Source organism: Thamnophis elegans, chromosome 3 (genome assembly GCF_009769535.1).
Source record: "Thamnophis elegans isolate rThaEle1 chromosome 3, rThaEle1.pri, whole genome shotgun sequence".
In the NCBI taxonomy this organism is placed as follows: Eukaryota; Metazoa; Chordata; class Lepidosauria; order Squamata; family Colubridae; genus Thamnophis; species Thamnophis elegans.
The window spans coordinates 107,542,204-107,570,080 of NC_045543.1; the positions used below are offsets into that span (position 1 = coordinate 107,542,204).

General features: G+C 35.8%; 1 protein-coding gene across 1 annotated transcript in view; it reads right to left on the reverse strand.

Annotated features, from left to right (window-relative positions):
* ADGRV1 (adhesion G protein-coupled receptor V1) overlaps positions 1-27,877 on the reverse strand; it is a 246,303-nt gene that overhangs the window by 201,134 nt on the left and 17,292 nt on the right. The window contains exons 12-27 of the mRNA XM_032213599.1: positions 27,599-27,784; positions 25,298-25,478; positions 24,437-24,600; positions 23,913-24,036; positions 22,700-22,960; positions 21,694-21,820; positions 16,532-16,749; positions 15,200-15,937; positions 12,325-12,698; positions 10,796-10,972; positions 9,574-9,754; positions 7,051-7,253; positions 6,536-6,665; positions 2,131-2,205; positions 1,230-1,369; positions 145-754 (exon numbers count right to left, since the gene is read on the reverse strand). Of these exons, the coding sequence (XP_032069490.1) occupies positions 145-754; positions 1,230-1,369; positions 2,131-2,205; positions 6,536-6,665; positions 7,051-7,253; positions 9,574-9,754; positions 10,796-10,972; positions 12,325-12,698; positions 15,200-15,937; positions 16,532-16,749; positions 21,694-21,820; positions 22,700-22,960; positions 23,913-24,036; positions 24,437-24,600; positions 25,298-25,478; positions 27,599-27,784 (3,889 nt within the window). The remainder of the gene's footprint in view (positions 1-144; positions 755-1,229; positions 1,370-2,130; positions 2,206-6,535; positions 6,666-7,050; positions 7,254-9,573; positions 9,755-10,795; positions 10,973-12,324; positions 12,699-15,199; positions 15,938-16,531; positions 16,750-21,693; positions 21,821-22,699; positions 22,961-23,912; positions 24,037-24,436; positions 24,601-25,297; positions 25,479-27,598; positions 27,785-27,877) is intronic.

Genomic DNA, 27,877 nt, shown 5'->3' on the forward strand with positions numbered 1-27,877 from the left:
TTCTCAATCCTAGCTCAGTACCTTAACTATTAAACCAAAGTGGTTTTAGTCATGTATAATGTTGCTAAATAGAGTTTTGTAAAGAAAATATAATTTTGGATTATGCTTTAAACATTATTGAACAAAAAACAAAGTTAGCCTTACTTGGATGATGATTGACTTCTCCTATCAAAGTAGCACCAAGAAGCTCAACAAATACAGATTCCGATTGCTCTGGTTCATCATCATCCAGAATAGGGAGGTGTAGTGTAGCTTCATTTTCATTGGCTGGAAGGATTACAAATCCTGAAATGGGCAGATAATCTTCTCCCAATGTTGCCCTTGCAATATTTGATGGCAGATAGAGTGAGTCATTTTCATCACAAACGGTTCTATATGTAACCTTGACTACTCCCAAGTGACCTTTCAACCTTACTATTGTTAGGGTGACATTCTTGGTTTCTTCCTCAACGTTAATTGGCCTATTTTTTTCAGAGAAAATCAACAATCCATATGGGTCATCATTTGCAAGAATAGTCAATGTAGCATTTGTGTGAACTCCAAGCCGCCCATGTGTAACATTAATGATATAAACTGAAAATGTCTTGTCTAGTTCTGGAATTTCATCAGGCAAAATATTTACAGTTAAATTTGCTTTTCTTTGCTCTATGTGAAATGTTATGTTGCCACTTGTTGCAGTCACATCTTCAGTATCATTTGGCACTATGAACCAATATAGCATCACCTGAGACAATGCACCATGATGTCTAATAACCTGAAAAGCAAAGCAATACATCATTATTATTGTATCATGTAAGACATGATGTCTTAGCTAAACCAAGGTTCCTGTGCCACTTTAGATATTACATAGACACTTCTTCACAATATTAATAAGCAAAATAAATTTGAAACAAGATTCCTAGGCATTCAGCAGTTTTTATAACATTTCTGCCATACAGTCATAATCCCGTCTCATGATCTTTGTATATAATTATCCTATCAGTCTTGCATCTTGATACTGAACTTGAGTATCACTAATATGAGTGCTATAAATGAGTAAAATATAAGGTATTTCAAATTTTCTGTCATAAACCCCAAGTATCCCTGCATATTAGAGTGAGATCATGACAACTACAGTTATCAGCAAAAGAAAGCCTATTTTTGGAAGAAAAAAAAATAATGTAGCCATGGAGGATTTCTATAACAAGTATGCAAACACAAGAGTAGTATATGGGACTACATCTGTAAACCTCAAATGTGATGATTCCTATTCCATTTTCAGGTTCCATTCCACTGAGAGAGAGGGATTCAGCACCGAACTCAAAGACTCCATGTGCATCATCAGAGGCTTCAATAGTCACTATGATATGAGATGCTATTCCCAGATTGCCTGCTGATATAAAGGACAAATATATAAATTATATATATATATCATGCATTAATTCTAACAATTGGATCACATATAATACCCAAAGTTTAATATCCTGTACCAAAATAAATGCAACTCAACTGAAACAGAAGTATGGCTACTTAATTTTCCCAAAAGGTTTGAATTGCGACCCTAAACACACAGGTAGGTCTAGACAAAAAATATTAAGCAAAGGCAGCTTTCCTACCACTGTCTTCCCACAGTATTCACCTAACATTGAAAATCTTCTTCCAGAGGTTGGAAGATACTAAATGGAGGTATTTCAGAGGATACCTTTTTTTCAACTCAGTTGCTTAACTCTTTCAGCAAGTTTCCCTGTCTTTTCTGGGTCTGGGGAAGAACTAGGGGACAGAGAAATCTTTAAAACTATTTTATTTATAAATCATCATGCCAGAAATGTGACAGGTTGGCATAAGAACTTTCTTTCTATGTCAGAGGTAAGAGAGGATCTGAAAAGTGTCTTTGGAATAGACAGCTCTCCTTATGTCTCCAGGAAAGAAATCTGGTAATATACTTTGAAAATAAACAACCTGCCAGCTTTGAATAAGAAGAGGGGAAAGGCTAAGTTCTTATTAAGGTAAGATTGTACATTACTGTACCGTTTCTTTTAAATGCTGGGAGTTAAAATCCGCATCTTAAAAGTTGTCAAATTTGAAAAATACTGTTTTAAATAGTGAACCATACTTCTAAGAGAGGGTGAAACTCCAGAAATCACTGCTTACCATATTGATGGACAGGAGGAAGGAAGTAGAAATCACCATCACCACTACCACTGCCACCATTAAAGAATTCAGAAACTTTAAAAAGACAAAGACAAAGATGATACTTTTTTTACTTTAAATGTTTTATTCATTTTCATTTTCAATTTTGTACATTCACTTATATACTGGATATTGAATAATATAATAGTAAGAAAAGAAAAACCCCAACCTAAACACTACTCATAAACCCAACCTATCACTTTCATACACCCCTTCTTCTCCCCCTCCAACTTTCCTTTCTCCCTCCAACAATCACCCCTCCTACTTCCCTTTCCCCTCCTATCTTCCTTTCTCGCCTCCTTCCCCTCTCATCCTCCTTACATTCCCCTCTTCCTCCCTCCTTACTTCTCCCTCTTCCTTTCCTCTACTTCTCACTATGGTGTATTCTATTCCTTAATCTATTCAGTTACGCTAAAAAGAAAAAAGAAAGGAAAAAAGCAAAAAGAAAAAAAAAGAGAAAAATAAAAAGAAATATAAAAATCAACAGTATACAAGTGTATTCTTCTTGTTCTATATATTGAAACTATATCTTCACCCACCCACCCACCCCCAATGAACCCCCCTCCCTAACCCCCTCCGACTTCCCAGGTCCCACACCCGGCACAGTTCAGTACCCTTCACCTTCAAAATATCTTATTAACAATAATAATGAAAATAAAATAAAAAGAACACTCCGAAAAAGAAAAAAAGAAAAAAAAAAAAACGAAAAAGTAAGTAAATAAAAAAAAACTTAAAAATCTTTTACATTATGCTCAGCCTCCCATCATTCTTAAAGTTTAAACAGTGTGAATCATTCCATTTATATTTTGTCATCGTCCCTTACTTCTTAAAAATCTTTTGCATTATGCTCAGCCTCCCATCATTCTTAAAATTTAATCAGTGTGAATCATTCCATTTTTATTTTGTCTTCGTCCCTTACTTCTTTGATATTTACCCCCATCTTCCTGTAAATTCTCCAAAAAAAACCTTTCTTAACCTTATATTCAAATATTAGTTTATACAAAAATCAATTTATCTTCAAATACAGAGCAATCTAGTCATACTTTCGCTACTCATCTTCCTACCCTTCATTTCACATCTCCATTCCACCCAAACCGAAATTACATATGATTAGGATCTCGCTCTTCACTTTAAAATCCTAAGCTTTTTATGTTATACTTCAAGCATGTAAATCCGTAAAATGTGTACCCAAAATCCATACCAGTTCATTCAATCCCAAGATCCCTTCATCAATATCCCATTCCACCTTCCTTTCTGCCACACTCTTCCCCCCTCCATTCCTCCCAAGCCACAATTCATGCGCAGTTTGGATTAAGATTCAAGTAAATCTTATAAAAGTCCCGTATAATGTCTGTCTGGAATAAGCAATAAGCGATTCCTCATCAATGCACAGCTTTACCATTTACCAAACAGAAATAATCAGTCCAAAAGCTTAGAAGGTATTTTAAGAACATCGCTGGGTCTATGTTCCTTACTCTTCTGCCCTTCGGAAAGAGAAGGCTACCCTCTCCCTTGTAACCACATGTCCCACTGCTTTGAAAATATGACTGAATCCTCAGTTTCCGCTCTTCTGTCTCTCCAATAGGGGGAGAACACCTCCCTCCTTCTTGTAACCAAGTAACTTGCTGCTTGTCTTTCCTTCACCTTGTCCTTCCGCGTTTCCGAATGAGTCAGGAAGCCCCGCCTTCAGAGTTTTATAATAAAAATCCCAGGCTTCCGAAACAGAATTGATGCGAAATCTTTGATTTTCAAATGTAACTGTGATTCCAACTGGGGCCTCCCACCTATACTTTATTTGACGATTTCTGAGTTCTTGGGTTAAAAAAGTGTAGCCTTTCCTTGCTTGCAGCATCCGGAGCGGAATTTCTTTAAAGACGAACAAATCATGGCCATCGATTCGAAGCCTGCTATTGTGAAACTTTTGTGAGATCGCATCTCTGGATTCTTTTGTGAAAAAGTATATAATTATGTCTCTTGGAAGCTGTCGTTGCTCTGCTATATGCGAATTTTGGCGATAGATTTTTCGAATATTCCAATCAAAATTGAGTCCCGGACCTCCCACCGCTTGGCTGAAAGCTTCTACAAAAGTCTGTTTCAGGTTTTCTCCTTTCTTTTCAGGCAGTCCTCTGACTCTTATTGCAGACGCCTTTCTGTTATAATTTATCATTGTAAGTTGTGTTTGAGTGTCCATAATCTCTTGTTGTAAGGCTTGAATATTAGAAGTCAATTTAAAATTAGCCCCCTCCAAAGTTTCCAATTTAGTCTCCATTTCTTCAATATAATCTGTCAAAATAGACGTGGTTTCAAACATATCCGCATTTATTTGGGCAATTTTGGTCTGTATTTTATCGCATAAATCCAGCACAAATTCTTTGATTTCTTTCTTAAAGTCATTAATTATTTGAAAGAAAAGCTCCTGTGTCAAAGAATCTCCAGTAGGTGGCGTAGGAGACAAAGGCAGCGATTTACTAACAAGTTCTTTAAGCACAATCGGGGAGGATTTTTTTGCCTGTTTAGACCTGGGAGACATTATAGATAAAATCTGAGAATAGACAGATAAACAGTGTCTTCAGCTGGTCAGTTCTCACTAAATTATTTGTAGATTTTGCTTGTTAATGAGTAGCAGTCTCCGGGGAAATAAAGCCAGTTAATTACGTCATCAATCACCAACACAGTAAAAACGCCATTTTGTATCCCAATTGCGCAGAGACGTTCAAAGAAAAAACAAGGCTGGTGTTTAGATAGTTATAAAAAAAAAAACATCACAGGAGTAAGACCCGCTCGTATTATCTTAAAAACAATTTCTCATTGTCCTGAGTGAGGGAGTCGGCTGTCTAGGGCTGCAAAAAGGCAGCTGCGAAGAACTGGCTGGAGATAAGAGCTCAGTTACGCTAGAACTCTTCTTCATTCACAGCCCAAAAAAAAGGAAAAAGGGCTGTGAACTACGAATAAATCCTAACACCTGAGCTTCTGCCTGTCCCTTTCTGCCAGAAAGGGATGATATCTATTGATCTTAATTAGATATACAGACCAGAACTCTAAGAGGGGCTCCGTTGAGCTCCTCGGCGACAGGCTCCTCCCACAGGAAGTCCAAAGATGATACTTTTTTTGTGAGCTACCTGTATCAATTATCTTTAATTAAGAGTAACAGATACTTGATAAGTGAAAAAGCAAAGAAGAAGCAGAATCTATAAATCAAAATTCTCTGAATTAGTAAATTCTGGAAATAATGCTAAAACAAATAAGGATATTTATTTATTCACAAAGTAGACTGCCTCAAACTGAGCTTAACTCCATGCAGTTTTCTTTGCAACAAAGCAGAAGTGCTTTCACATTGCTTTCATCTTGTTTTTTTACTTCACAGTCTAATCTATTCAGCCCAGTGATTTTCTGTGAGTTTCTCAGATGACTTTTTAACCAGGTTAGATTTTTTTAATGATCTGCCAAGAATACATTCAGCAAAAGAAGCTCATGTGCAATAATATTTTCATAGCATCAGAAGTAATCAACTGTAGCCATGATGGAGAACCTATGGCACGCAGAGCCCTCTCTGCAGGCACACCAACCGTCACCCCAAAACAGCTCCACTATGCATGTGTGCATGCCTCCCACCAGCCAGCTGGTCTTCAGGTCTCTGTGCGGGGGTTGCATACACAGGGTGTGCATCCATGGGGGGCTCATGCATGGGGTGCGCACATTGTATTTTGGGGGCTCTGCAGCACCCCTGTACCCAGTTGTGAGCCTGAAAGGCCTCCTGCACCAACCTGGAAGCCAAAAATGGGTGAGAGGGAGGTGGCGCACATGCAGGGGGTTTCATGTGCATGAGCCGGGTGTGGGGGCAGTGGGGAGGTTTGCACATGCATGCACAAGGGTCACACACATATGCATGGGGCAAGGTGCATGCAGTGGGTCATGCACGCATATGCGGGGGTTTGGGTGGGAGGGCACATTGTATTATGGGAGCACGCATGCACTTTTGGCACATGACAACAAAAAGATTAGCCATCCTTGAACTATAAGGACTGGTTTAGGTTCTGGGTTTCTATAAAGTTATTAAATACTTGTTATTTCAAGTTTTGGAGCAGCTTCAGATAAACACGTGTCAGATAAAATGAGGATTTTGACACATACTCTACTACCAAGATTCCTGACAACATATACTATAGAGTACCTAGTTTATGTGGAGTATTTTGTTTAGCAACAGAGAAGATATGCAGCTAATGTTTTCAAAAGAAAATTAAAAATATGCTTTTTTTAAAGGAAATTCAAGTTATTTTTGAAAAGAGTTTTGCCAGAATGAATTAAATATAATAAATTTCAGTTCCCAAAGAGACGAATGTGTTATTATTATTCCATGACCTTTTACCTGCTCCATCTGGATTCAGCAATTCTACTTTGAAAGCCTTTTCTAGCTCAGGGATAGAATTATCTGTAATGTTGACAAGAATGTGCTTGTATCTTTCTCCTGGCAGAAATTCCAAGGTCCCTGTAATTTCCTGCAGGGAACAAAAAATGTATTAAAATATCTACATGAGGATGCCATTCATCAAGTCATCAATTACTTGGGACAGGTCCACAGCTGCCATAGGGGTCACAAACCTCTGAGCCACCTTGGACCTAGCCTCACAGGGTGTCAAATTAAAACCCTCAGGCGCCAACAGCTAAGGAACTCTATGGCCAACCCAGCCATGAAATGTAGAAGTTGAGGCAAGAATCCCATAGGTAGCAGGGACAGCAGTATACTAGCAGCAATCCCAACTATTCCTTTTACTCTGAAACATTGATACTGTGGGTGACAACGGACATACTATTTAAATGATAAACTCATATAGATGAAGTTAAATGGCCTCTGTCAACCCTTTTAGAGAGTTGCTCATATACCTGATAATCTTGAGGGCTGAATGCTGTTAGTGCAACTGTTCTGTATTGTGCCATAATTGTTCCAAGTAAGCCTTGTGCTCGAACAACAAGCAAGCTGACTTGCCCTACTTCTTCCTTGACAGTAATGTGGGGTGTTGTCGTGGCTGAAATAATGATTTCATCGGTGTCTGAAGAAGGCTGCCCAACAGAGAACTGCAACAAACCTGACAGGTGAAAAAATATACCTTGCATTATTTAGCCTTAAGTGCAGGCAAAGAATATTTATTAATAAAAATACATTTGTCTCTGATACATAAATTTAATATATAAAGATCCATGTCCATTTGGACAGGGCTACATTTGAATCTGAATCATATTGAATCTGTATACAGCTATAGGAAAATATGTTAAGGTATGCAATTTTGCAATTGGATAATATATTCCAGCAAAAAAGATTACTAGCTTTCTCCAATTGGCATAGGTTAATAGTGAATAGTTATACTAAAAATTAGCAGACATTCTACATAGTGTCTGCTTTTCCATGTTTTCTCATTTCAAGAGAACTATTTTCTTTCTTGAAAAGAGAAAACATGGAAAAACAGGCGCTATTTAGAATGTCTGCTGATTGTTAGAGATGAATTGTATAAATTATTTAAATAATTTTATAGCAATTAATTAAATCTATCTATGTTTACATCTATCTACAATATCTATCTATCTATAATGATATAACTATTCAAAGAGCAAAACAATAAATAAATGATATACTGTATGTATGCCACAGGACACAAGTCACATCCCAGAATGAGTCAACTCAACACAACCAACTTGCCACGGGACAACTAGCCATGGACAATGTGCTGCTGCTCTTGGATATAGCTGATGCTTCCAACACTAATAGAAATTGCATCACTGCATCCTCCAGTAGTGCTTTATTCTATAATTTGAATCCCTGATTTGAACCCAATAGCCAGGTGGTAATACTAATGTGGCCTGGATTACAAGCACACAGATGGAAGAGGCTTGGGTTATCCAAAAATCTGTAACACTGCATTGATACGGCAGTTTCTAATGGCCTCTTTTGCAGACAAAATTTACATTTTCTAAATCAGTGTTTCTCAATCTTGGCAACTTCAAGATAGATGACTTCAACTCCCAGAATTCCCCAGCCAGCAAAGTTGGGTTGATGTCCACCTATCTTAAAGATGCTAAGGTTGAAAAACACTGCTCTAAATAATCATGCACTTCAATCTCAGGAACATTCCTATAGATTATATTAATTAAGCTGCAGCCCCCTTCCCATCCTTTTAACGGTTAATTCTGTGTATGACACATTTGTTTTAGGATAAGGTGAGGAGACAATGCATTTTAATTAGCAAAGAATGATTCCTGATATATTCATTCAGCTTTAAAAAAAATTCTTACACCCTGTCACTGATTTTGTTGGGACATAACCATATATAAAACTAAATGTAATAGATCATTTAAAATTATTATGGTTTAAGAAAATTTTTGCTAGATAATACAATATTATGCCTGTTTTATTAAACACAGTAGGGTGCATAGCTAGTAAAACAATGGCTGTAATTTTACAATTGCACGCCCTCGTCACCTCAAGGCTCGACTACTGTAATGCGCTCTACATGGGGCTGCCTTGAAAAGTGTTCGGACACTACAATTGGCCCAGAATGCAGCCGCGTGAGCGATACTGGGTGTACCTAGATACAACCATGTTACACCTATCCTCCATGAGCTGCACTGGCTCCCTATTGGTCTCCGAACACGCTTCAAGGTGCTGGTTATTACCTTTAAAGCCCTACATGGCCTAGGACCTGGATATCTCTGTGACCGCCTCCTGCAACATACCTCCCAGCGCCCAATAAGATCACACAGGGTGGGCCTTCTCCGGGTGCCATTGGCTGCACAATGTCGTCTGGCAGCTCCTCGGAGGAGAGCCTTCTCTGTAGCAGCCCCGGCCCTCTGGAACGATCTACCCCCTGAAATCCGGACCCTCCCCACTCTCTCGGCCTTCCGAAAGTCTGTTAAGACCTGGCTGTTCCGGCAGGCCTGGGGCTGCTGATCTTGATTGACCTTCAGCCCCACTAAGATCGAGTGCATGTTGTGTCTTGTTTTAATTTGTGCTGTCTTATATTTTAAATTTTTAATATCTTCTTTTTTAAACTGTTTTTATGTAAGCCACCCGGAGTCCCCCGGGATTGGGCGGCATACAAATCCATTAAAATTGAAATTGAATTGAAAATACAAGATTTCCACATTAAGTATTTCTAGTCTTCTATCTAAAATGTTGTGAGAGTTAGGCAGGTGTTTTGCTCTTAGTAACATACAGCAGTGGATGAAGAATGCTAGTCAATTCAAAAGTTTTATATTAACACATGAATGTAGCATTACATTGAAGACCAGTAAACCATCTATAGCACATACCAACTGTCTATATCTTAAATGCTATATGTAAATAATTATACAATAATCTATACAAATTAAGTATGAAATTTAAGGTGTAAACACAATTCCTATAAGTATTACCATAGGGGTGATCACTAGCTTTGACAGTGATGTAAGTAGTTTCCTTCTCTGGATCTATGCTAGCTCCACTGGTTGGGGTTGAACCTGTTTTTCCATCTCCAGTAACTGCAGATATTAATGTCACCTGAAAATATTCTTTTAGTTCAGGTATATCATCATCAAGTACATGCAAATTCAGAACCTGGGGGCAGGAAGTGATGGGATAAAGTTATAGGCAGAAACCCAAATTAAATATAAGTATTGTTATTGCATTTTAAAAAGCAAATCCAAAAGTGTGAGAAATTTTACATAAACATTGTTGAATACATGAAACTCTAATTTCAATCTGAGAAGAATATATTACAACCAATTTTAAAATTTATTAACCTGACAAGTTTTTCTATTGAAATCAAGAGCTCATTGGCCAACAACCATTAGGTTATCCCAGGGGTGTCAAACTTTTGGCCCGTGGGCCAGATGCGTCACACGCTGGCCACCCCCATCCCCGGTTTAATGAAGGGGGGGAAAGTCACTATATGTCAAGTGACAACAATGTGACGCTGTGAGTTTGACAACCCTGGATAACCCTATCTCAATACTTTAAAACTAATGCAAGTAAAGCATTATTTAAAAAGCTGATAAAGGAGAAATTTAAAAATGAACAACATTAGGCAAAACTATTAAATATAGCATTAAATGTTAAAATTTAGAAATACTTAAAAGAAATATAAACAGAAAAAATAAAGCATGCAAAATATAGTTAAAGCCTCTATTGTGATTTTAAAAGGCTTGGGAAAAATTAAGAATATTTGTACATTAATAAAAGAACATTAAAATGGGTATCAGGCAAGCTATTTTAGATGAAAGTTCAGAATCATAGAAGATACAGATAACAAAGAATACTTCCCTCAATATCACAATCATTTATTTTTTAAAAATACATAAAATTTAGTGCTAATATGATGAAAGTCTTACAGAGACTATCTAACACTTCATGTTTGAAAAGATTTTATAGCATTTCCATTCTAAATGTTATTCATCATTCATTTAAGTGTAAACAAATAAAAATAACTACAAATTAGGTACATCGGTAACTAGTACAATGAGCCTTCATTTAAAGCCACAAATATACTGAAATTAGTGTGCATTCTGGACAATAGATTAGCAAAATATATTATCCAAATTTCAAAGCAGCAATGCATAACAATTATATTATTAACTTGAAGAAGAATGTATAATTTACCTCTGATCTCTGGAAAGGAAGGAATTTTACCATTCCACTACTGTTAGCAAAGTCAGTAACAGTATAATTAATGCCATAAGAATCAATCTGAGAGATAGCGTAATACACAAAAACAGAATCCAAGGCCCCTCTGGTGCGTTCCACTACACAAGATACAGTAGAACCTTCATTAGAGACCTATGAATAATAAGAGCTTCAATAAACATTATGATAAACAGAAGATTTGAGAATTTTGAGGTTTGGATGGAAATAAAATATGAAGTCACATTGATATGTTACAATAAAATCAATATTCAGCTTTAAAATGCATAATTCATATATATTTTTTGGGGGGGAATCTCATTACACACACATGTTCATTTGTTCAATAGTTATTTTGCCCCATTCATCAACTCTAAAAGCTCCCTGAGCACTTTAGCAATGATTAACAGGGAGACATTTCTCATGAACAAGATTACCATATAAAATATCTGAAATAAAAGGAAAAAAATGGAAGGAAAATAAGAAAAGGAGGCACCAGTTTTTAAAGTCAGAGTTTGCATAATAATCATCTGTGAACTACTGTAAGAAACAAAAATACTAGAAAAAAGCCTTATATCCATTGTTTGCCCATGTGAAATCCTCTACCTTAATTTCATTCCTTTTCCACTCCTGATAGTGCTTATAACAACCTGCTTATAAACTAACTTCTAGTTAACAGTTCCAGTGTTGCTAGTATGAAGACTTTTCAGCTAACAAGATTAAGCAACATGAGGACTGCATTTTGATAGCAATGTGCTATCAAGATTGCAAGGTACCATTATCTCCATACTGCTTTGGGTAGGTTGAGGTCAAAAAGAAAATGAGTAGTTCTAGTTTAGCAACTGGCAACTCATTTATTGAGCAAAGCATCACTAAGTGAAGCCACAGCTGTGTTTATGATCTTACTTCAGCTTCCCTTTATTGATCTGTGAAGGTCATGTAAATGCACAGATTTCTTGCAAAGTTGCTTTTTCATCACTATTATGATGAAACAGCTCTAAAAGAGGCAATCACTAAATGAAAAGTACCCGTATCTAGTACTGTAATGGCGAATCTAGTACTGTAAGTGGCATGCAAAGTCATGCAGCCTGGCATGCATGGCGTCACCTGTTCTGGGTTTCTGGCATGCAATAAGCTGGACTTTGTGCATGCGGCAATGCTCTAAACTGGAAGAGCTGGTCTTCCGTTTTCCGGCTTGAGTATGTGCACTGGCCAGCTAATCGGAGCATGCTCATCAGTAACCTGAAGACTTGCTAGCTGGCACGCATGCATGCGCTGGAAACCAGAAGTTCATTTTCTGGCACGTGCATGCCACCTAGGCAGCTCCTCTTCCAGTTCACGCCCTAGATGAGCATGCACACTCCCTTTTCAGCACTTGGTGCCATGTGTGCGCGAGCTCCTTATTTGGCACTTGCCGCTGAACAGGTTTGCCATCACTGATCTAGCATGCATACTGGTTAGACTTGAATTAAGGATTTTCATGGATCATGTTAATAGGGTTTTTCTACCTCTGGAATACATGCTCCTGTGAAACCAAATAATCCATTGGCATTATCACTTTTCTGGATTCTTAATGTTGCAATTGTGTTTTCTTGTGAAATTCGTGCTCCTCCATAAACTGAAATAAGCTTTAAAATGAACAGCTCCTCTCCCTCCTCTTCTTTGTCATCTTTGGCAGAAACAATGAATGATTTATTCCTTTCTCCTTGTCGATATTCTAAGTATCCAGAGATGGGATACAAATCAGACCTTGCCGGCATAGCGTGAAGTTCATTGATCTCTTCCTTTGTTAATTTACATTCATAAAATCTCACATCTTGCATCAATCCTTTATACCTGCCGCCACCATTTATGCCAGCACCAACTTTCATTATTCCTGGTCCTAGAGAAAACAGGCCCACAAATAAATATTGTTTTTAACTCTCCAACTTTTAAGTTTTACAAAATTAAATTGGTTAGTACTATACATAATCACCCATTTTGAATTTTCTTATCTAAAACAAGAAAGCTGACTTCAATGCAATTAAAATTAAATGCATGTATTAATCTTTATGTAGTAATCAATTCAGTGTAGTTAAAAGATTTTTCTGGCTCAAACTTCGTAGAATAATGTTTTGCTTTCATTTGTTTTATCTAGCCATTATTTGAGCCCAGCAGAACTAGGCATAACAAATCTGATTTATTTAAAAGCAAAAACAGCAATCTGTAAATTGAATAAATTTACATGTTTTTGATTTGTAAAGTTTACTATTGTAAAAGTCTGGTTTCTGTTAAATCTTAAAAGGCTTCAAGGAAGCAATAAACAGGATTCAAATCTTTATTTATAAAGGCTGTTCTCCTCCAGCTTGAAAAAGTAAAGAGGACCTACTGAAACTTTTCTATAGCTTGTATTACTCTCCTGCTAAATAACAGCTACGAAGTTCTGCTTCACCAGAAAGGTTTCCCCACCAATACGAGAGGTAGTGTGTTGGAGTGTTGGGCATAGAAGACTGAATATAAATTAATGGTGCAGCAACTAGTATGACCAGTGGCTGATGATCTGCCTTAGGAGAGATCAGTCTTTTGATGCTGAGCTTCTGATGTAGAATGAAAATCTGAGAATTTTATAATCCAGTTTTAGTGGATTGAGACAGTTTGGGTGTATGCTTTCCTACTGAAAGTGGTATATCATGAGATGCACTCAGTAAGTACAATTTAATTCTCCATCTATTGCATCTGCACATTCATATTTCACCAGAAAATGTGAAATATGAACATTTGCTCTCAGAAGCTGTCTATGCTGCTTTTAAAGAGTTCTTTGTGGTAGAATATTTTGGGTCTGGGTTGTGATGGTACCTATTTGCCTTGGTATCCTTCTGGCTCACTAAAAGATTTAGGTATAGGCAGTATCCCTATTTGTCACACAGATCACATATAGAGGTATTTCATGACAGGTGCTGTTAATACAGGAGTTGCTACTACCTGGGACATATCTATGCTTACTATTTAAGCTGCTTCTGCCCCATGCCGTTTTACTCCAAACTGATTTAAATTCCATCTATATTGAGACATTTTGACAAAACTTGTATGGTATACATACCACACTTCCAGTCATAACAAAAAGCTGTAAAATCTTTTCCCATCCTACTGCTTTACAATATCTTTTAAAGTTACTGTAGAAGTACAATGCTGTAGAAGCACAGTGGCTTATAAATAGAAGATCAATATTATATGTTAATTGTAATATACTGTAACTTTACATTAAATATATGTAAAAATAGATTGGCTAAAATGCAAAGTTAGCTAGAAGTTTGGAATTAATTATCCCAGCATTAGCCAAATATAACTCTGCAATCCATTTTTTTTAAAAAGCAAATACTTATCACACAGAGAGTATCTGTTTCAGATCTGTATAATAAAAACCATATATTTATTTATGCAATTTTAAATGAATGGGGATGAATTTTTATCTAACAAAAGAAAATATGTAATTCCTTCAGCAATTTTACTTCTCAATGGAGTTTGATCATCCAAAATTTCAGTTACAAGAACTCAAAACACCACACAGGAACAGCTTATATCCTGCAATGACACCCTTAACACCATTAAAAAAAACCTACCTCTCTCTTCGAAAGCACAAATGCCAATTCCAATCTAAACAACTGGCTGACGGTGCAACCAACCAGTAATAAAGATAACAACTGAATTATTAATAATGAATTAATTATTAATTGAATGCCAGGAGATAGTAGAATAAAAGGAGATAGTAGAATAAAAGACAAAAAAAATGGTGTTCACAAATTATCTAAAAATAAAAATTGAAAGATTATGGCATAAGCTGCTTATGGTGGTCACACTGTTATAGGCACACGAAGTGCCATACTAAAAAAAACTTGGATGGCACTTTGAAAATCTGCTGATTAAAATGTCCAAAGGCCACACTGCTTGGATCCACACATATAGTATGTTGATAGATTACAATACCTTAGGTTTTGGCAAAAAACTTGATGAGTATGAAGGCCAAATCCAACTAAAGAATTAGCAGATATTATTTCATATTGTTGCGTACATAGAATAACTGAAGTAGAACCATTGTGACAAAATAAAACAGACAGAGTTCCAATAGTAATTAATGCCTTGGGGGAAATATAAAACAACTGGAGCATTATTTCAAAACCATTGACATTGATGAAATCTCCATCTATCAATTGTAAAAGGCAGCTTCACTTACATTAAAACAGTTTATATCATGAAACAATATCCTTAATATTATTTAATATTTAATTAGTATTTAATAACAGCATCTGGCAAATCCTTGGGAAGGACTCAACAGGTTGACAAAAAAAAACCCAAATTCAGTTTCAACATCTGACTGTGCAACCAAACAATAATAATATTGCTTACCATCAGCAATTGCTTTTCCTTTGAGATTCTTAATGCCCCCAGGAACAGGTTTGCCATCAATGAAAAACTCAAGAGTGCCATTATTGAGCATAATCAGAAGGTGAACCCAAATATTTTCCTCCAAGTATTTCATAATTGTGATCTTAGCTATATATGTCTTATTAGACTGCAATGGCATGTAATAGAATTCTATAGAAAGATGGGATTCGTTTGTGCCTATTTTTACTCCATAATATAGTAATCCATTACTATTGTCCTTTGTTATTATAAATCCATCGTTGTTGGCACTAGGAAGTACCCATGCTGAAAATGTGAAGACACCAAGTATACTGTTTTTACTAACATGGACCTCTGCCTCAATTATCCCATATGAATCTTCTTCACCACTAAAATATAAAGCATCTGTTCCAGTGTGATGCCGTCGCATGTGAGGCTTTGACTTTACTGAATGTGTAAATTTTCCAAGCAATAACAAGTCAATCATTGGAGGTAATCCTTCTCTGAAATTGCTAGATAATATTTCCCAGCCAATCCTGACAGTTCCAAAAGTTCCCTGATGCCTCCATACTGTAAAACTGGTAATGCAGGAAGTGTCATCCTCAGACTGAATGTCTTCTGCTACCTCTCTGTCTTGGCTCTGAGGATCTAAGATGAACACTCCATAGGGATCATCATTAATTGGGATCATCACAGTCACAGAAAGGTTGGTTTCTGATAACTGGCCACCAGGACTCCCACCTAAAAGAAAGACAAGAAATTATTTTTATAACTCATACACACAATCTTATCAGCTTTTTTATTTATCTGCTTATTTAATCAGTGCTACTGATATATGCCCCTTCTTTTTCCCATTGTTATCTTTACAGTATCTTTAGAGGTAAGCAAGTCTAAAGACCAGCTAGCTGGACAAAGACCACCCAGTGAACAATATGATTAAATAGGGAGTTGCTACATATGAAACTTTTTCTGGCCGCAGTCCCTTATTAATATTGTGACTGTATGACTCTGGTACATTATGCCCAACCACTCCATGCTAGCCAAAAAGTAATCCAGAAAAAGGATTCCTCAGTTTGAGCTTTCACTTACAAAACCATGTTCTCTGAGGCTCCTTTTCAGCAACATATCAAAAAGCCAATCCAAATGGGTCTTCAAGATGAAGATTGCAAATAAAACTGAAGCAACCACACCAGAAAGTATGTTCTGAAGCTCATGATGTATCTTTTCTTATGTAATATGTGTTTAATGTATTTTTACCACATACATGTTTTTAAACCACATGCAATCATAGCAGGAAGTGGCACATTAAATATATTGTCAAATATGTAAATATACCTGAAGCATTCACAAGTTTTAAGGTATAAAATTCATTGAATTCTGGAATTTTATCAGGAATAGCATGAAGAGTTATAGACTGTGACTGTTCACCCTCTGTGAACCATACAGTTCCAGATACTTCATAGAATTCTTGTCCTGAATCTAAAGCAGAATTATTGCCAAATAGCTGCCAGGCCAAAGAAACATTGCCAAAGTAGCCTCTGTGCCTCATGATCCTGTATGGTAGAACAAAGAAAACTATTTTCAGACTTACATTTTTCAATTCTCTACATGATCTCAATATATTTTTAGAGGGCAATAAAGACTACTATGAACATATGTAATATTCCCAGTGTTAAAGGACCTCTTCAATGGAATGCAAATTGGGAATATACATTTATCTCCTTTGAGTTTTCACAAAGACAGGAGCTCAGTGTGAAGATTTAATGAAACAAAAAAGTGTCATTAAAAACCATGGCTGTGATCCAAAGAGCCACTTTAGGTGTGCCCAAAAGGCAGTCTATGATCACGGAGAATTTTCTTTTTTGTTTCCTCAAGCAAAAGGCTCCTTACCATTACCAACAAACCAGAGCATCATTGTTGTCTTAAATACACAGTAGTTGGGACATGAAAATAGCTGGATGGTTTTATTTATTTATTTATTTATTTTATTTATTTAGTAAATTTATAGGCCGCCCAATCTCGAAGGACTCCCTTCGGGATTGGTATCCCTTCCCAGGTAATGCTACACAAGGTTATGATATAGCATCTGAGCAATATATAGACTATTTTGAAATAATTATTTTGAAATCTTTTGGGGATATACTGAAATATTTGATTTTTTTACATTACCATCTCATTGTTTTCATAATCTTAAACAGCTGGGACTTGGAATATTTATGTGGATTATAAGGAATTATGTTTTACAACAGGAATTTGTACATCATCATCTAATGCAATCTTTCTAACTATAAAGATTCCGTTTGTTTTTTAAAGTCAACTGGTAAAGTAGTATGTATTATTAATCATAAATAATAGAATACACACAAAATCAAGCAAGATGTTTTGAAGAACTTTTGTTGGTTGCTTCTTTGTCCCAGCAACCCTACAGATACTCTTGGACATAATCTATCTCAGTGTTTCTCCAACTTGGCAATTTTAAGATGTCTGGATCAACTAAAGCTATAGCTGAGTAATTCCAGAAATTGAAGTCCACACATCTTAAAGTTGCCAAGTGATTTAACAATATTTAACAATGTTGATTTACCATTGATTTAATATGATTCAACACTGATTTAACAATAAAAAAATTGAGTTGAATTCATTTTAAATATTCAACTTTTCCTGTATTCCATCTAAACTCTGCTCGTGAATAAAAGCAGCATTTTTCCATTCCATAAAATATATTTTAGATTTTTTTTTAAAAAAAATATTTCTTAACACAAAAAAACTTTTTAAAACAAGCTTACAATATTTCTATTCAATATGTTAAAATAGATAATCTAGATAATAATATTTCTCTTCAAATTTCTTTATAATAAGAATTTCCTATTACTGATTATTACAGACAAAACTCAAAAAATTAGAATATCGTGCAAAAGTTCATTTATTTCAGTAATGCAACTTAAAAGGTGAAATTAATATATGAAATAGACTCATTACATGCAAAGCAAGATAGTTCAAGCCATGAACTTATTACACAATTTATCATAATTGTGATGATTATGGCTTACAGCTCATGAAAACCCCAAATCCACAATCTCAGAAAATTAGAATATTACATGCAATCATAAAACAAGGATTGTACATAGAACAATATCGGACCTCTGAAAAGTATAAGCATGCATATGTATTCAGTACTTGGTTTGGGCCCCTTTTGCAACAATTACTGTCTCAATGCGGCATGGCATGGTAGCTACCAGCCTGTGACACTGCTGAGGTGTTATGGAAGATGAGGATGCTTCAATAGTGGCCTTCAGCTCTTCTGCATTGTTTGGTCTCATGTCTCTCATCTTTCTCTTGGCAATGCTCCATCTATGGGGTTCAGGTCAGCCGAGTTTGCTGGCCAATCAAGCACAGTAATCTCATGGTCATTGAACCAGGTTTTGGTGCTTTTGGCAGTGTGGGCAGGTGCCAAATCCTGCTGGAAAATGAAGTCAGCATCCCCATAAAGCTCATCTGCAGAAGGAAGCATGAAGTGCTCCAAAATCTCCTTGTAGACGGCTGCGTTGACCCTGGACTTAATGAAGCACAGTGGACCAACACCAGCAGATGACATGGCTCCCCAAATCAACACAGACTGTGGAAACTTCGCACTGGACTTCAAACATCTTGCAGTCTGTGCCTCTCCATTCTTCCTCCATACTCTGGGTCTTTGGTTTCCAAATGAGATGCAAAAGTTGCTCTCATCAGAAAAGAGGACTTTGGATCACTGAACAACAGACCAGGTCTGTTTTTCTTTAGCCCAGGTAAGATGCTTCTGACGTTGTTTGTTGTTCAGGAACGACTTGATAAGAGGAATATGACATTTGAAGCCCATGTCCAGGATCCCTGTGTGTGGTGGCTCTGGACTTCAGCCTCAGTCCACTCCTTGTGAAAGTCCCCAACACTTTGGAATGGCCTTTTCCTGACAATCCTCTCCAGGCTGCGGTCATCCCTGCTGCTTGTGCACCTTTTCCTTCCACACTTTTCCTTCCACATAACTTTCTATTAATGTGCTTTGATACAGCACTTTGGGAACATCCAACTTCTTTTGCAATTACCTTTTGAGGCTTTCCCTCCTTACTGAGGGTCTCAATGATGGTTTTCTGCACAACTGTCAGGTCAGCAGTCTTTTCCATGATTGTGATTCCTACTGAACCAGACTGAGAGACCATTTAAAGGCTCAGGAACCCTTTGCAGGTGTTATGGCTTAATTAGCTGATTAGAGTGGGACACCTTGAGCCTAGAATATTGCACCTTTTCACAATATTCTAATTTTCTGAGATTGTGGATTTGGGGTTTTCATGAGCTGTAAGCCATAATCATCACGATTATGACAAATCACGGCTTGAACTATCTTGCTTTGCATGTAATGAGTCTATCTCATATATTAGTTTCACTTTTTAAGTTGCATTATTGAAATAAATGAACTTTTGCACGATAGTCTAATTTTTCGAGTTTCACCTGTATAAAATCAGTACAAGAAATACATAAAGTTTTGTGTCTTTAGCAATATTTCTCACTATGCTTATCTTTCACTGAACAATCATTGTTCGTTGCTTTTGGGATTTTATTCAAATCTAAAGGATGACATGAAAAATCTCCAAGTAGGACTTTTCAGATTTAGCTATGTAAACTCTCAAAGAAGTTTCAGAATAAAGGAATCCCAACACAATAATAATGACAACAATAGTAATTACTAATGCAAACAAGTTCACAGTTGAAAAAAATCATCAAATAAAGAAAAGTGCAGATTGTGCAAAGAAGTAGAAGAAACAGTCAGCTCATGCAAGAAGATTGCACAAACTAATTATAATCAATGACACTGTCAGCAACATTATTCACTACAATAATTATTCATCTGTAAAAATTATCACGAGCCGGTAATGAAGAATTGGTGGCGAAACAGAGTTCAAAAAGCCATTGAAAATGAGCAGGTTAAAATATTATGGAAATTCCAAATACAAACTGATAAGATTCTTGGCTTGTAACGTATCAGATTTAACTATGGTTGAAAACATGTGGATAATTGATATGACAATACAGGAGATAATACAGTAGAAGACTAAAACTTGGATAAATCACATAGTACCAAGATCTGAAAGCTGAAAATGTATTTTCTTCTTTGTTTGTTTATATATGTTATATTTCTGAACCAGTCAAATCCCTTGAAGCGGGAGTGCTACCAGCACACTGGCGGCACTTTGAAAATCTGCATATTGACAACATTTGTACCTGTCAATTACCAAAGGCACTCTCCTTCAATCTGCATTATACTATACCAATACATTATGACATCCTAAGTTCTTGGAAATAACTCAGTGCATTGGATGGTCAACCTCAGTTAAAGAACTGGCAGCTGTGATTTCACATTTTTGTGCTTATCATAATAATAATATCTGAAAGCACCTTATTCTTAAGACAGCAGAAAAACCAATGTCAGAGGGAAAAAACTATTGTTAAATTGTTTTATCAACATCAACATAAAATGGAGCTTGCTCAGGAGCTGAAATACACCAGGTAAATGAGATGAGGAGTGGGAAGAAAAAGAAAGAGGTAAGAAAAGAGGAGAGGAATAGGAGAGAGGGCACAGAGGGGGGAAAGAGGAGGAGGAGAGAGGAAGGGGAAGTAGAGTAGGGAAGGATGACAGGGGGAGGAAAGTAGGTGGGGAGGGGGAGGAGAGATAGGGAGAAGAAAGTGATGGATAAGGACAAATATGGTGTATGGAGAACAGAAGAGCTAATAATTGTGTTTCGGAAGTTGATGGTAAGATAAGTTGATGTAGACATTTGATAATACAAAACGATGTTGGCTATGTAATAGTATACATGTGATTATATGTTATGAAAATGAAAAAATAAAAAATTCTACTTAAAAAATTGCTATATCTTTGCACAGATTTAGTATGTAATAATTCAAGATGTGTCACGATTCCCATACTGATTTTGTTCATTACATTTTGTGTCATAATTTCTTGCATCCTAATTTTTTAGTATTCTTTTCTATGTTTTACCAAGTGATCTCCCTTCGTCAGCAAATTAATTAAATATCATTTGATAATGAAATTGATTCCTCATCAATTTAATAGCTTCCCATTATGCTATTATAAAAAAAATTACAAATTGAGTGCAACATTTGGAGGAGATTTGGAACCCACACCATAGTTTTTATGGGATCCAGAAGCTGTAAGCTGTGCAATCTTGTCATTCAAAGAAAAATAGCAAAAAGTTATATCCATATCTACTTCCAAAAATGGGTAATGGTTGCAAAGATTCCAGCTACAGTTGCATTTTTAATTTTTCCTTGTGAATGTTTAAAACTCTTCATTTAGTTAAATTTGGACATGGAAATTGTTTATGACACTATTTGCATGCTGTATAAACTATCATAAAAAATAAGTCACACTGAAAAATATTTCAAAGTATTATTCAAGATACTTAGTGAAATTGGCAAAGGATATTTAATTGAAAGTTACTTACAAAAAGTCATTGGTTTTGCCTTCTTCCACTGCTTTGCCTATAGACTCAAGTAAAAAAATGCCATTTGGATCATCATTTGCTTCAATTATAACTGTTGCCATTCTAGGTTTGTAAACAACTGTGTCTCCTTAAAAAAAACAACACAATGATTTTGTTGATAGATAGACAAACAGATAAAATTGTAACTCGAGAAAACATATCTCCACAACTATTCCAAATACAGGTTCAAAAGTCAATCTTCTCCTTTGACTACGAAAAAAAGTGATTATGACTTATCTAACATTTGCATAGTACATCTGCCTCATCTTTGGGTCTTCAAGTACATAGCACTAGACCCGAACACATTTTAGGACATCCAAGATAGCAAAGAAATAGTTTATAATACTGTATAATGTGTATAATCTTTCTGCTCCCTGCAAAACTCATAGAGATATTATCCAAATAGGTTCTAAAAGCAAAAGGCGTGAAAATAGAAAACAAGACAATACTATACAAAGTATTTTATACTTTAGTCACAGTGGTGAACAAGCTATATTATAAAGTACCCTAAACATATGCTTCAGATATAACAGAATAACAGAGTTGGAAGGGACTTTAGAGGTCTTCTAGTCTAACTCCCTGCTCAGGAAGGAAACGCTATACCATTTCAAACAAATGGTTGTCCAATCACTTCTTTAAAACTTCCAGTGTTGGAGCATTCACAACTTCTGGAGGGAAGTTGTTCCACTAATTGTTCTAATTGTCAGGAAATTTCTTCTTAGTTTTAGGTTGCTTCCACTAAGTATCTTGATTAGTTTCCATCCATTGCTTCTTGTCCTGCCTTCAGGTCCTTTGGAGAATGACAACTATAGTATACAGGCTTTAAAAATACTACACTTTGATGTGAAGAATGTCAAAAGGTAATGCCCAACTATCCTTAACTGCCTATAATATCAATCAGGGGGCAGAAAACAATCTAAAGAAACAGCAGTCGATTAGTTTATATAGGTTGAATAATAATTTGAACCTGTAGAATTGAAGAGAATTATGTAAAAATCCTCATCTGATTCAGGAATATCATCATCATGGATAAACATAGTTATAGTCTGTTCTTTTATTCCAGTATCAAACAAAAGCATTCCATTTTTTTCACGAAACATGAAATCTTCAGCACTGGCATTTCCATCAATAGTGGCATATAAAACAGATACAACATCGGCACCAGAGTCATTTCTTACAACTACAAATTCTGCAATGCCACCTTCATGAACCCTCTGAATAACAGGATCTGAAATATAGTTAAGTCATTAACTGTAAACGCATGCAAAAATTGTTTTTCAAAAACATATATTAAATAATTGTTATATGAATTTCAGTGCCTAGCTTCTGATATCACATTAAAACATAGATTATGTCAATCATAGTTAAAAAATTTCTAGCTTGCTCATTTGATTTTGTAACCCATATAACATCTAACCCCAAATTGATGATTGTTGATCTTTACAATGTTGCAGAACCATACCTTCTAATCATTCTTATTATTGGCCATGTTATTTGAGGTGGATAGAAATTGTAAGAGGGGTAGTCTGAAGGAATGATTAAAGGCACTGAGAAATTGACATGAAGCCAGCTCTGTGACTTTGGGACAGTCTCACTCTCCCCCCCCCCCCTACTCGAATTTGCTGTGTCTGCTGTGTTTTTAAATTGTCTGTATTGTCTGATTGTTTTGTCTTACTTTTTTGTAATTGTTCCCCTTCCCTTGGCTTTTGTTCAGCCGCCCTGAGTCCCTTCGGGGAATAGGGTGGCCTATAAATTGAATAAATTCCAATTCCAATTCCAATTCTCAGCCCTAGGAAGGAGACAATGGCAAACCAGTTCCAAAAATCTTGCCCAGAAAACTGCAGGGATTCATTCAGATAGTCATCAGGAATCAATAATAAACTCAGGGGCACACACATGAAAAAAAAATGTAAATCATAATATCTAAAAGTCACAGATATTCACTTCTACTATCAAGGCAAAACCAAATTTTTAAAGTGAAAGGTAAGAGACAAATTAGGCTTTAATTATTTTACTAAGGACTTGTTATATAAACCATGATTGATGCACCTAACCATAGGTCTGTGGAACATAATGTTCAGCATAACTCATACAGTTCTAAATGTTCACTCTTGGGTCCAGAGCTTCCTATAATAGTACTATTCTTGCATTTAAACATAAGCTAGTAGAATGGCACTAACCTGCAAAGTAAATTGGACAATCGTTTTTGGTGATCTGCAATGTTGCTGTGGTTATATTTCCTAAGCTAGCACCGCCTGTAGTATTGAGAAGACTAATTATGAATACTTCCATTTCTTCAGGTATCTTGAGGAAAAAAACCCACAAAAGTTATGTATTAATAGTATTAAATTAACCTCAAGGTGCCAATCATTAATTGAATACTTGCACAGTAATAGTAATGAAATTTAAATCTTATGATTGATAAAACATTTTATATAGATATTAGACATAATTTAAATCTGGTCCAAAGCATACATTGTTTCTATTATTCCATTACAGTGTTTTCAGCTAATCAGCTAAAAGGAATGTTTCAACCGAGTCCTCATTCAAGAATGCAGGTATACCTTTTTTGACCTTTCACGTTTAAGTTTGGAAAATATTCAGTACTTTATTGTTAGTCCTCTTGGAATTATAATAATTATCTTCGTGTGTTATAAATTTATTTGCCCCTCTTCCACAAATAACAATTATTGTAAAAGAATACCTCATCAGGGACTGAATAAATTGTGATATCTTTTGAAAATTCTTCATTTCCAAAAAAAATTGTTCCTCGATCTGGAAAAATATCTTTTGTAGAAATGGAGTCCGTTGCCCAGGATACACTCACGCTCCCAAAGGTTCCTTGGTTTCTTATTATTTTAAAAACAGCTTTGAAACACAAGCATACAGATATCTCCATCAGATAACATCCAAGACAAGTAAGAAAAACTTGATACAAAACTAATGTGAGGTTTGATTTTTAATGTTATAATATCACATAGATAATTTTATATTAGAAACAATGAACAAATTCCAAATTACTGTTCTGTCTACAAAATGAACATTAAATTGTACTTTAGATGTCAGTGTTGTACAACTGAATATTGAGTTTAATAGTTTAAATGCTATGACTATGATTTGTTAGCCACATGATTGGGTTCACATATAATGCAAAGCATAAATCTAGGTATTACCAGTAGGGCACAGTGATTGGATTCATACCGTACGTAATACAGAAAGGAAAAAAATAAAGTATAATACAGTACGTAAAAATAGTTTGTGCTGATTGGGAATCCCAAGGTCTAGTTGGAGAAATAGCAATTCAAATCAAATCCCATGATTGAGTCCAGATATCTGTAATCCTGATTCAGTTGCAAATATTAAATCCATAAAGTTAAATTATGATAATTAAAGTTGTGCCACAATGACTCTTGTAATATTAGTGTCTCAGGTAGAAGATCGAAACAATGAACTTTGGTAAATAAATAGTAGAAAGGTTAACAGTTTTTTTTTACTTATTAAAAGTATACTCATATATTTTCTCATTTATGAAAATATTTTATATGAAGAAAACAATGAGAATTACCAGCATAGAAGTCTTCACCTTTACTTTCATTTATTGTTACTATCATCACATTGTCAACAAACTGAATAATTCCATGTGGATCATTGTTCTTCAGAATTGTGATGTTGACTCTTGTAGCATTTCCCAGCTTACTTGGCACGTCACCATGGCTACTGAGGAGCACTGAATAAAATTCATCTAACTAGAACAGGGAAACTGAATCAGAACAATAGGGACAGAACTAGCAACATAGTAATGAATAGATATTTGAATGAGTGCCACAAACTAACTACTTTTTTTTAAAGGCAGCATTCACATATTGTTCAATCCAGTTCAAAATGGTTAATGATTCATTCACATTTCTTTTCTGCCACAGTACAATCCTAGTGCAATTTCAGTGATATCAAGTTACATTTTGGAAGAGATAAAGCATCCATAATGGTGAATATTAGAAAAATACTGTGATGGATCAATTAGTAAGTTATATCCTGTTTTTCTTTGCTGTATTATAGGGTTGAAATTCAGCAGGTTCTGACAGGTTCTAGAGACCTGGTAGCAAAATTTTGAGTAGTTTGGAGAACTACTGGCCCCAGAGTGGAGTGGGAATGGAGATTTTGCAATATCCGTTCCCTAGGAGTGGCGTAGGAATGGAGATTTTGCAGTATCCTTCCCCCTGCCACGCCCACCAAGCCACACCCACAGAACTGGTAGTAAAATTTGAATTTCACCACTGCTATATAATCTAGATACTACTACTACTACACCTTTGATTTTAAGTGTCTTGAATTTTCAATATAATGGACAAAATCTGTCTATATCCTTCTACACATGCCTAAAATCCTATTCATCATTTTACTCATACTATGCTGCAAATATACAGTACATAAAATACACAGGAATATTTTTTTTGTCATTTTATGCCTGTGTAAAATTTTATTTTAATTTAATGGACATTCTGTTTTAATGGATAATGCTGATTTTAATTCTGCATAGAATGTTGACAAAATAAAATTCTATGCAATATTTATGCTTCCATAGATTTAATTTTTATTTATATCTTGCCTTTATTTTTGTATAAATAACTAAGATGGCAAACATGCCTAATACTTCTTTCTCCTCCTATTTTCTCACAATAATACTGTTGGGTTATGAAAGAGTGACTGGTCCAAGGTCACCCAACTGGCTTTCATGTCCAAGGAAGGATGAATTCAGAGTCTCCTGGTTTCTAGCTTGGTGAATTCCTACTGGTATTTTCTGGATGCAAGTCCATGAACATTTAACTGAAGAAAGACTAGCAGAACAAAGGTGAATGTACTTCAAAATGCACTTAGCTTTAAAATCAGTAAACATTACTTTTCTCTTTAGTCATAGAAAATAACTTTAAGATGTTGGGATTGGAAATTTCTACTTAACTCTACAGGTAGGTCATAATTTCCAGACACTGGAAAAGAAACTTAACAACAAAACCTGTTTGGTTTATGGTGGAGATATATAACTGAATATCACCATTGCTTCTGTATCAACATATGACATTGTCCAGCAGTTTTATGTAGAGTGGAGGGAGAATCTGACTAGACTAGATTTCTTTCTTCCACCAAAACCAACTTGATATTGTATTTACAAACATTGCAGTATCCTGCAATCACTTGATTGCTATTTGTATGCTTTGTAAATTGGCCTGAGACAAGCAGAGATAATAGAGAGGATAGAAGTACATTTTTAAATCAGGCTCACAAATGAGTTGATTCTATTAACAGCCAAGGGGAAATGAGGTTATAAGTCCTTCATATTGATATGTTTCAGTAAAAAATATGTCACTTAGCAAAGGAGTTGCTTTGTGATTACTGAGTGAGGACTAGCTGTGTAGCATTTCAAATTGCTCAAGTCCAACAGATTCAAACCTTCTTAGCTAAGAACATGTCAGTCATCTCTTATGGACATGCCTAGCTGGAATCAAAGTTAGAATGAGTCAGAATGATGAAAAAATGTTCTGGCATTTATGGACACAGAGAGGCCACAAAACACTACTCAAGTCCATAGATACCCTTTAACTGAGGCACTGATGAGGGCCTCAGTTAAGCCATAGATCAGATCCCAGCTCAGAATCAATCATGAGCTCTCTCTGAAACCCAATAAGATCCGTTAAACAGTATTAATAGCAATAGCAGTAGACTTATATACTGCTTCATAGGGCTTTCAGCCCTCTCTAAGCGGTTTACAGAGAGTCAGCATATTGCCCCCAACAATCTGGGTCCTCATAGTAACCTATTGGTTACTATTAGTCTAAAAGAGACATCAATAATTTCCCCTTCCTCTTTTTACCTCTGGAATCTCATCCATCCTTGTTAGCAAAGTAATTTTAATTTCTCTTTCCCCAGGTTTAAACTCCAGGACTCCTGTATTTCCATAGAACTCATTGCTGTCCCTTGGCTCTATAGTGTAGAGTAGAAATTGCTCCATAAGTGCTCCTCTGGAACGGACAATCTGGAGTTCGACAGATTCTCCTTCCTGTAAAATAAAATGATTATTTTTTTAAAAAAAATTGAATGCAAAAGATCAGTATTGATATAGGATATGGCTCTCTTCAAATTCAAATATGAA